The sequence below is a fragment of the Lycium barbarum genome, chromosome 2, assembly GCF_019175385.1.
Source record: "Lycium barbarum isolate Lr01 chromosome 2, ASM1917538v2, whole genome shotgun sequence".
Taxonomy (NCBI): Eukaryota; Viridiplantae; Streptophyta; class Magnoliopsida; order Solanales; family Solanaceae; genus Lycium; species Lycium barbarum.
Genome location: NC_083338.1, coordinates 135347263 through 135357955, shown reverse-complemented (window position 1 = coordinate 135357955; position 10693 = coordinate 135347263). Strand labels below are relative to the sequence as shown.

The window sequence follows — 10693 nt, the reverse complement described above, 5'->3', positions numbered from 1 at the left end:
TTAGACCTAAGAAAATTCAAGTAGAAATTGAGACTAGGTGGAACTACACTTACATTATGCTACAACAAGCATATGAGTATAGGATTCCCCTACAATAAGTTCACAACAAATATAATACTGATAGTGATGATTGGTTAAATTATGCGCATTGGGAAGATGTTAAAGAATGTGTTGACCTCTTAGAAATTTTTTATAATGCAACTCTTGCTTTTTCTAGACAATTCTATCCCACGGTAATCGGAATTTTAGCCTACTTAGCGAAAATAGCTAGAGTTTTACAAGAGTATAAATATAAACCCGATTATCAAGTGGCTATTTTTGAAATGACAATCAAATTTAAAAAGTATTTTTTTCCCATCCCAACTTTATTTATATTGGGTTCCCTTTTAAATCCTTGTTTAAAACTGTCTTTTACTAAAAATTTGGTTAGTCAAATTTATACATTTTTAGAAATTGAAGAGGGAGTTCAACCATCTTTAGTTGAAGCCGATCTCGCTATTGATGATGAGTTTAGAAGAGTTTTTACTCATTATTTTAGTTTGGAAGAACGTGCTACACCCGTTGCTCCACGCCCTACTACTTCTCAGAGTAGCAAAAAGGGCTTATCGGGTTTAAAAGTTTTACATTCACAACCAACTTCTTCTTCTACTGCAAACTTTGATGAATATAAATTTTATTTGATGCAGCCAAATGTGGATAACAACCAACAAGATGATTTGGACGTCTTAGCATGGTGGAAGAAGTACAAAGCAAGCTATCCGGTACTTTCAAGAATGGCTCGAGATATCCTTACGGCTCAAGTATCAACCGTGGCTTCGGAGAGCGTATTTAGCCAAGGAAGACAGCAAATTGGAGACCATAGACATTCATTATCCGGCTTTAGCTTGCAAGTACTAGTGTGCATTCGCGATTGGATTAGATCGGAGCGACGCAACCAAAACTTACAAGCGGAGGAAGGCGAAGAGGAAGAAATTGAAGATTTGATAGCTAGTGGACCGGACCAAATGGAAGACTTTGAAGATATTTCCATGACCGAATATGATGTGGGGGAAATTAACGAAATGGTTCAAAATTGGTGATTTTATTATTCTACTATTTTTGTACAAATCATGTATTATTTGCAAGTTAAAAAAAATACAACTTGCAAATAAATGTTATCCAAGAATGAATAAAATATATGGCTCATTGAGCTTTCTTCTATTTATTTGTGTTCATATTTTTACTTTTATTAAGTTAAGAATATACCTAAAATATACTAAGAATATATATATATATATATATATATATATATATATATATAAGTTATATAGTATACTTAAACATATATAAGTATATATAGTATATAAGTATATATAGTATATATATTAAGTATATATAGTATATAGTATATAAGTATATACTTATAGTATATATATTAAGTTATACATATATATAAGCATATTAAGTTATACATATATATGTATACGAAAAGCAATATTTTGTATTGCTGACTTGCTATTAGTCTGTTAGTCAGTAAATATTTAAACTTTAATTATAAAGTTGTATAACATATGTAAATATACCTACAATATACTAATAAATACTATAATATATATATATAATACAAAAAAAAAAAGATTTTAACTACTTAAAACCGGACCGGTTCTGGTTTGGAGTTTCAAACCGGTAAACCGAAACCGGCCGGTTCCCTAACCGGTTACCGGTCGGTTGGAACCGGTTGCCAGGCTTACTTTCATCTGCAACACAATTAGGTGCAGGTTCGACTCAGTCACATTTATTGCTTAGATAATACCCCCATCAACCATATAACCATGAAGCATTTATTCTTTGATTGTAAAATCCAAAATCCTGTAAATAGCCTGTCAAATTGATTGAATTTATGTCACTGAAAACAAGACTCTGCTTGACAGCATACTGGGTTGGACCATTTTAAAGCACTTAACAACTACGCCTATGTGCAACTTTCAGGGCAATAGATTAAGAACTCCTGTCAGTACAATTCGTATGCACAACGTAACAGATACACTTCATGGGGCTTACAAGTGGAGATTTTCATTAAATATAACAAGAAAAACTTTCACAAGGTCAACAAAAGTAAGAGTTTCCTAAAGATTTGCTTTTTTCTTTACTTGATCACCTTGGACCCGATAGTTCAACTGCGTGTAAATTCTCTGTTGAGTCAACAATCCAATCAGAACCAGGATGAGGTGCAAGTTCCACTTCCTGCCGTAGAACTTCTACCTTCTGCCACTCATCCCATCTTTCAGCCAAGCCATCACCTTCAAGCATTCTCACCACATCCGACATCTTGGGACGATCCATTGGGTTGCTTTGTGTACAAAGCAACGCCACCTGGATTAGTTGCTCCACCTCAGCCTCCACATATTTGTTCTGAAGATCAGGGTCAACCAGCATTTCCAATTTCTTCTCTTTAAGGAGTCCTTTCACCTGAAAACCAAGAGCCTCAATAAGATAAAGGCAAGTGCTGAAGGCAGAAACACTTATTAATCATGTTCATGTGAAGCAGGCATGACAACATACCCAGTCAAGCAACATGACATCGTCATCATTTGCAAGCCGAGCTAGATCAAAAGCACGTTGACCGGTAATTAGCTCCAGAAGCATAATCCCATACCCAAAAACGTCAGTCTTTTCTGAAGACTTCCCTGTGGACAGGTATTCCGGAGCTATATGCCCAATTGTACCACGCACAGCGGTAGTAACATGTGTATCCTTGTAGTCCATAAGTTTAGCCAAACCAAAGTCTCCAACAACAGCCTCAAATTCTTCATCTAGCAATATATTTGCAGCCTTCACATCACGGTGGATAATCTTAGGGTCACAATGATCATGCAAATACGATAATCCCCTGGCTGACCCCAAAGCAATGCGTTTCCGCGTTGGCCAATCAAGTGGCGGTTCATTTGGTGGTCGTTCTGAAAAATAAATTATTTTGTGAAGACAGTGAATAATAAATTATATTTCCTGCCTTTTAGCAATTTACAAAAAGTAAGGGCATTACCTCTCAGGCATGATGCAACACTTCCATTCGCCATGTAGGGGTACACAAGCAGCCTTTCAGTTGGTGTCATACAGAAGCCACGTAATCGTAGAAGATTCCGATGCACTGCCATGCTAATCATCTCAACTTCTGTTTGAAACTGCAACTCCCCTCCAGGAGTACGCTCCTCCTTTAGCCGTTTAACAGCCACCAATGATCCATCTGCCAAGCGTCCTTTGTATACCTTACCAAATCCACCTCGACCCAGAATGTTTTTATTGCTAAAACTGTCGGTTGCAACTTGTAGCTCTCGGAGGGAGAACCTTTTCAGTTGACCTAAGTGAACTTCAGGATCCTCTTCAGCTGCAATAAGTTTAAGCAAAGACAGTAATTATGTAGCCAAAAAATAAAACATATAAGAGAAAACAGACACACGAGGGAGTTTATGATTGGAAATCGAGAGTAACCTGGTACATCAAAGAAATATTCTTGTGGCTTTCTACGGCGCCACCAGGCAAATAAAATGGCAGGAGCAGCAAATAGTAGAGCGGCACCAGCAGCTACACCTCCAGCAATTGCTCCAGTTGCACCATTTCCTCCTGCAGGTACCATTCAAAATATTTTAAATATCACTTCAATAATTGCTATTATTCTCAACTGACGTAAATTTGATTAATTTCCTTCACATGATCCAGACTATTTTTAGCACACAATTTTGGCCCTTCCTCATCTAATTCACTACAAAAACACACAAAAATTTGGATCTGTCATTCAGATATAAGTTCCAGGACAGTATTTATACAGCAAAGAAAATCTTCAACGGTCTGGAATAAATGTGATTAATTTCGTTCAGACATTATCCATACTCTTTCAACAACAGTTTGTTGGCCCCATCGTTTTGAAGACAGAAGCACACAAAATTAGCATCCCTCACACAGATCGAAACTTTATCAGAGCGTGTTGTGCAGTAAGACCTTCAAATATTCAACGTCAAATACCACAGATAACAATTTACAACGGCACCAAAGAAAGAATGTCCCAAACGCCGATTTTAAATTCTACAAACACCAGAATGTTTAGAGACTTTAAATGTGGTCTCTTGCATCCCTGTTGCTCATAACAATTACTTAACCAAAATGCCTGATTAGCAAAGATGGCTTTTCCTCATCTGCCCCTTTTTGTCCGTACTTTTATAGCACAAATTCTTACTTGGATTATGAAAACTAAGAGAGGCAAGATGGATGGACCAACTGAAATCACCAGAGTCGAACAAGGAAAAAAAAAAAAGGAAAACAATTTATCCACACTAATTTAGAGAACCACCTGGAGCCGAAATTGGTGGTGGTGGAACAAATGGAGGAGGAGGAGAGAATGGAGGAGATCCCGGGCAAGGGTGTCCAGTTACAGGCCCGCAAAGATCTAAATTATTCGCAAAACTGTAAATTCAAGCAAAATATGTTAGCAAATAGACAGCATTCTAAAACAACCAGCCAGTTGGATGGCGAACCACCTTATATGAAATATACCTGATAGGTGTGAATAGAGAAAAGGAACCATTATCTGGAACAGCACCTGCGAGACGGTTGTTTGACAGATCCCTACACACAGATGAGACAAGAATTGAGCATGAGATAAGGCCATTTTCCTATTTCTATTTGAAAAGAATTTGATCAAGGCACGTTTTAAATTCTCCGTGTAAGTAATTACTGAAAAATTACAGCTTTAGTCCCCCTATTTTATATAAGATATTTTTCAGTATCCCAATACAGTATGACATTGAATATTACTATCCGAATTTAGCCTAGTATCAAGTGGCACGGCCAATTATTCTAACGTGTCTATCTTTATCTCAGGTGTTCACGTTTTGTTCATGTAAAAGAAATTGATCTTGTATAAGGTAATTACGAATAGATTTCTATGATAAGGATTAATTGGTACCTTATCAAGATGGTAATTATTTACTTACTATTATAGATTAAACATAATAAAAATGGGATTTTTTGTACTTTTTTTTTTTGGGGGGGATCAAGCAAGTGTATTTTCATTCATAAACATGGCCACAACGGCTGTGTACAAGAGATATACCAAAAACAGTAGAGATATTACAAAACGATATGATTCTCTACGAACTCCACCCAATTGTCTATACAACAAGGAACTTTCTGTGTGCACCAAAAGAAAATAAGGGAACAGAGACTACTCTAGGTGTCTAAAAATATCCGCTTTGGGGCCTCGACTGATCTGTATTGAAAGGAGATGAATGAAAAGAGGTGGAAGACAGAGAGAATGATCTAAGTAATGCCATAAAAGAACTAGTGTACTTACAACACTTGTAGAGATGAGATATTAGTCAGTGACAACGGTATGGAACCAGACAAGCTATTGTTGTTGAGCCGACTATCCTTGCAAAAAGATCACAAAGGTGTATAGAAATGAGCTTCATTTTTGCTTTAAGCAAAATAATTGTAGAATAAAATAGACATAAAGGATGATAACTGAATCATCTTAATATAATATTTATATGTGGATATAAAACATTATAGAACTTCAAGCCAGAACCGGTACTTGAGCTGGAAAGGAAGTTATCAGTTCAGAACCATAATAAAAGGCCACAAAAACATTTTCCCCTGACAAACAGAGACTTGAAACACCTTTTGGACTAAATCATTCTAGTCGTCATTGGCAGTACTTCAATAGTTCTATAGCCAGTCCCAAAATGCAGTTACTGAGGTTACATGCTGAGAGCCTGTTTGGATTGGCTTATTTTAGGTGCTTTTAAGGCCAAATAGTTTAAGCACTTTATAGTGTTTGGGTAAGATAAAAAGTGCTTTTACGCACTTATTCTTAAGCCAAAATAATCAAAATAAGCCAAAAGCCATAAGTTAGGATTCCTAACTATTGGCTTATGGCTTATAAGTCATAAGCAATAAGTTAGGCTTCCTAACTATTGACTTATGGCTTATAAGTCATAAGCCATAAGCCCGTCCAAACAGGCTCTGAGTCTGCATAATAAATCCAATTTGGAATACTTCTTAGGCAGTCCAGCCAAAAGAAAGAAGTTTGTGGAGCATTGAGCAAGAGAAACTTCAGCGATGAAAGATGCAAGATGAAGCATAGACTTCTAAACTTCTTTTCTTTTTTAGAAAATGATCACAAAAAGCGGGAGAAAATAAAACAACAATTACTAAAAGCTGCTTAATTTTATAATATCAGGCCCATATGAACCTCAAATATCAGATAAAGCATAGGCTTCTAGACTTTCTTTCCTTTAGATAAGAACTAGAACAAAGGTAGAATATAAAAAGACCTATACGTAAGATCTGTTCAATGAATGACCTCAGGCCCAAAAAGTCCTCAAATACCTTCTACCCACAAAACTTAGTGTGAAGAACCTAATACTAATGGAGGTCATCTTATGAGAAACCTAGAAAGAATTCTCCTTTTTTTTTTTTTTTTTTTTATTGGTATGAATTCTTCCTTTCCTTCCTCAACATGCCGGAGAGGCTGGATAGTTGATTCAATAATTAGACATTTGGCATCACAATATCCACAGAAATCCAATTATAGGATAAGAATACATACAGGAATCTCAATTTCGACAGCTTGCCCAAGGAATCTGGGATGGGACCAGTGAAGCCGTTCAAGTAGAGATCCAAGCTGACCAGATTAGTCAAATTTCCAAGATCACTCGGTATTACACCACTTATATTATTACTGTAAAGCTCCCTGTGACAAGCATACCAGAGAATGAGTCAATTCCACATATCATACCAATGACATCCTAGGTTAATGGGACAACAAGATACTGAAGAATCTTCAAATTCATCAAATTGGCATCAAGCCACAGTTAAAAGTCAACAAATGAGAAAGGCCCGGGAGATCCAAGCTAAAAATTATAACTGTCATGGAGGAAGCATATGATCAGTTCATCAAACATTTTATACAATATTTATACCTTATCAATAAAATTTAATGTTCATCATTATATTAACCTGAAACGTCATCTAAACAGTGTATGCCTAGCGGTCATTAAATGTCATTAAATACTATCAGCATTTGATGTGATTTCTTTTTTATTGTTACATTCTTGATGTGATTGTCACTTGCATAAACTTGGAAAATACTTAGTTACACGTACTCAGGGGTGAACACACGTAGGGTGTGACGGGTGCTCGAGCACCCACTAACCTCAGGTCGGACCGTGTATATCTACCTAGAAAACTTTGAGAAAATGATTATATGATAGCCCCCATTAAACAAAAGTGATTGGTGGGTGCTTTGGTTTGAGGGCAGAAGTTTTAAGGTTTTACGTGTGTGAGGTTCAGAGGTCGATACTTGCTTGAAGCACTTTTTTGAAAATTTTCTCATTCATCCTCTTAAGGTGTGTTATTCGCACCTCTTTTTTTCTCGCTGACTTTGGTTTTGTTCCCACTGCAGATTTGTTTTTATTATTACTAGCTAACTTTCATACACTTTTACCATTCATCACTTTATCAAAAAAAAAAAAAAAAAAAAAAAAATCTAATTCATTGTGACAAAAAAGGAGAAAAAGAGAGTAAAATGAATTGTTCAAATTTTGAGCCTCCCTTAACTTTCCTTAACCCAAATGCAAATATTCTCTGTTTTATCGATTTTTTTCAAACAACCATTGCCTATCGTCATCGGCAGTAAAGCACCCACAACTTTAAAATTCTGGATCCACCACTGCACGTACTGCACAAGCCTCACGCAAATCTAGGCTTCCAAAGGCAACATATGATTATGTGAGCAGAATGGAGCAATCACTAGTTATACGCATCATTAACTCATTGTCTGATGCATCGGTATACATCACATAATGCCCAGCTTCACCCAGTGCACATGCACTTACCGTCTCTACGAACTTCCATAGAGTTGCATCTTCAAAAGAGCACGGGTTACAATAGGAACTCTGAGAAACAGTTTGAGACATAGGGGTGTTTGGATTGGCTTTTTTAAGTGCTTTTTGGCCAAACTTTAAAAAGCGCTTTGTGGTGTTTGGGAAATTTAAAAAGTGCTTTTTAGCACTTACTTTTAAGCCCAAAAGGTACAAAAATAAGCTAAAAGTTGGGGCTTTTAGCTTATAAGCTACTTAAAAACACCCTCATAATATGACATTGGCACGTCGACAATTTAAGAATGCAAAAACTAATATGCCTTGAGCTCACAATGAACGTCCATATTATCAACCTTCAAACTAAGCTTAATACCTATAGAAAAATCTATGCTTAATCAAAACATTGATTCAAACTCTTGGTGAAAACGGTACTAGCATCTATTGTATGACCAGAAATCTTCAGCTCTTTCACTCCAAGAAATCAACCAACCCTCAACTCTCAAGCCGTTTTTCCTCTTTCTAAGTCTAGGTTTTGCTTTACTTTTCCAATGGGCTTGTTTTCTCTTGTTGGCCTTATCCTATTCCATCATCCTAAATCACGATTAGAAGCTACCTGGGAAAAGGAAAAGGGGAATAAAGGATTTGATATGAGTTGAAGTTTGTCATTCCAAATTAAGAGTGCTTAGCGTACTCGCATTAATAGTGATATTAAGACAGCAACTCCGTTTAAGAGTTGATAAAAAAATTAACGGCTTCTTATCTTTTGATAGGTGAGTGTATAACAGAATTTTAAGTTCAACTACAATATTTTCACAAGTAATTACAGACACCACTTTGCCACAAAAGTTAATTCATTGCTAGTCTCATTCAAGTATCCACGTTTCCCAATTCACTAGTATGTAATTGTGAAATATGCATATTGAAATCATTGTTTATGATGTACACATTTTAATCTTTGTATTTTATTTTTGTGCAATTAAAGGAAATTTTACTGACTACCAAGTGAGCAACATTACAGAACCAAGGGGGATAATCTTTGTTGTCAAGGGAACACATTAACAACTATGCCATCAACAACAACAACACATGACATTTAATGAACGTATTCCCATGCAGCAAATTCTAGACGCAACATGCAATATCTTCGACATCTGAAGAAACTGATACACCTAATGCCCATTTGCCACGTCTAAATTTATAAAAATAACATTAAAATAGCAAAACATAATTCATAAAGTAAGACTTACAAGTACTGCAAATTCTTCAAAAGACCAAGCTGTGGGACTAACTGACCAGATAAAGCTGCATTTCCTAAATCACTGGAAAGGTTGAATATATAACAAGTGTTATGGAACCACAAACTGCAATTTGATTTGCTCACCACCACAAGATAAGTGAAATTGCAAATCCATTAAAAACACGGAGGTAAAGCGGACGAGAGATTCTTACACTCTTATAACACTGTTGTCATTGTTGCAAGTAACATGAAACCATGTGCAAGGATTAACAAGGGTAGGATCCCAGCTCTGTAATACATTGTTAGGATCTTGTAAATTGGTCCGTAGATTGTGCAACGCATCACCTGTTCGTGTATCCATTTAGTCCAAACTAGAAAATATTTAATCCATCTATCGACTGAACAAAGCAGTTTATCAACATTTTGGCAACAAGCAAGTTAAATCACATGAAATTATTCAAGCTTGTACAGGAAATATATTGCAATAAGGTTGAATGGCAATGATAATTAAAAACTTTCACATGTAACTGACATTAAAACTGAACTGTGGGGAGCTCATTGCCCATCTTGCTTACCCTTTTGGGATAATTCAACAACTCACACATAAGTCAAATTAAAAATCCAATCTTGCATATTTTCATTTCACTTTCAAGCAAATATTGATTAATTCAACATTCGGAACTCATATCACAAAATAGAACAACAAAGATAGACCTAAAAATTAACTAAAAAAGGGATGATGGGGCCCCAGTCAAAAAGAAGCACAAACCTTCCATATTAGCACAAATGAGCTTAATAGGATGAACAACCAAGATCAACCACACCATCACTGACACCAAAGAATCCTTCTCCATCACTTTTTTCATCATATATTTATCTGTCTATATGTTATGTTTACAAATCAAACAGCCACCTCACTTAAAAAATCTCTTAGATCCAAGTAAAGCAAACTCAAATAAGCCAGCATTTACTCAAAAAATCAAGAAAACCCTACCCCTCATTACCATACAACAATACCATCATCAAACCACCAAGAAAAACACACCCACAAACCTCAAAACCCAAGAATCAATCTCACCAAAAAAAAGATCAAATTTTTACACCTTTTTTTTCAAGATTTTGTAACCACTGAACACCCTTTTTTTTGTGTTTCTCAGTTCAGTTTATAGTAGTTCTTCTATACTTGTTCTAATGAACCCCTTTTTTTATCTGTTTGCAAACTTTTCACATTTGTTGTACTGCATTTTTTATTTTTTTCCTCACTCTCTCTCTATACTGAGTTGTTGTATGTGCAGAGAGAGAAAAAAAGTGTGAGAGAGAAATCATTATCTTCTCTTTTTAGGCGTGTTACGTGTTTAAGTTAAGCTGCCCGAACGGTGCTTTGCCCGTCTGCCCGTATAACCTTAAAACTCCAAAACGGCTTCGCGCTATCTTTGACTCCTGTCAACCTTTTTGACACTTTATTGTTATGAAAAAAGATAACATAAAATCTAAAATGAAGATTTGTCCTTGCTTTTATACATGCCAAAGTAAGTTACCTGTTTTACTTGTTACTAAATTTTATTTAGATATTCAAGTTAGAGCGAATTCAGATTGAACA

At 35.9% G+C, this 10693-nt stretch overlaps 1 protein-coding gene across 1 annotated transcript; it reads right to left on the bottom strand.

The window, feature by feature from the left end:
- Positions 1–1846: 1846 nt before the first annotated feature.
- Positions 1847–10400, bottom strand: LOC132627425 (somatic embryogenesis receptor kinase 1). Its single transcript, XM_060342769.1, has 11 exons — positions 9863–10400; positions 9306–9438; positions 9104–9175; positions 6584–6727; positions 5327–5398; positions 4528–4599; positions 4325–4437; positions 3469–3600; positions 3023–3364; positions 2542–2936; positions 1847–2448 (listed from the first exon to the last, which is right to left on the bottom strand). The coding sequence occupies exons 1-11, from the start codon at positions 9960–9962 to the stop codon at positions 2134–2136; spliced, it is 1890 nt and encodes a 629-aa protein (XP_060198752.1). The 5' UTR covers positions 9963–10400; the 3' UTR covers positions 1847–2133.
- Between the last annotated feature and the right edge of the window lie 293 nt (positions 10401–10693).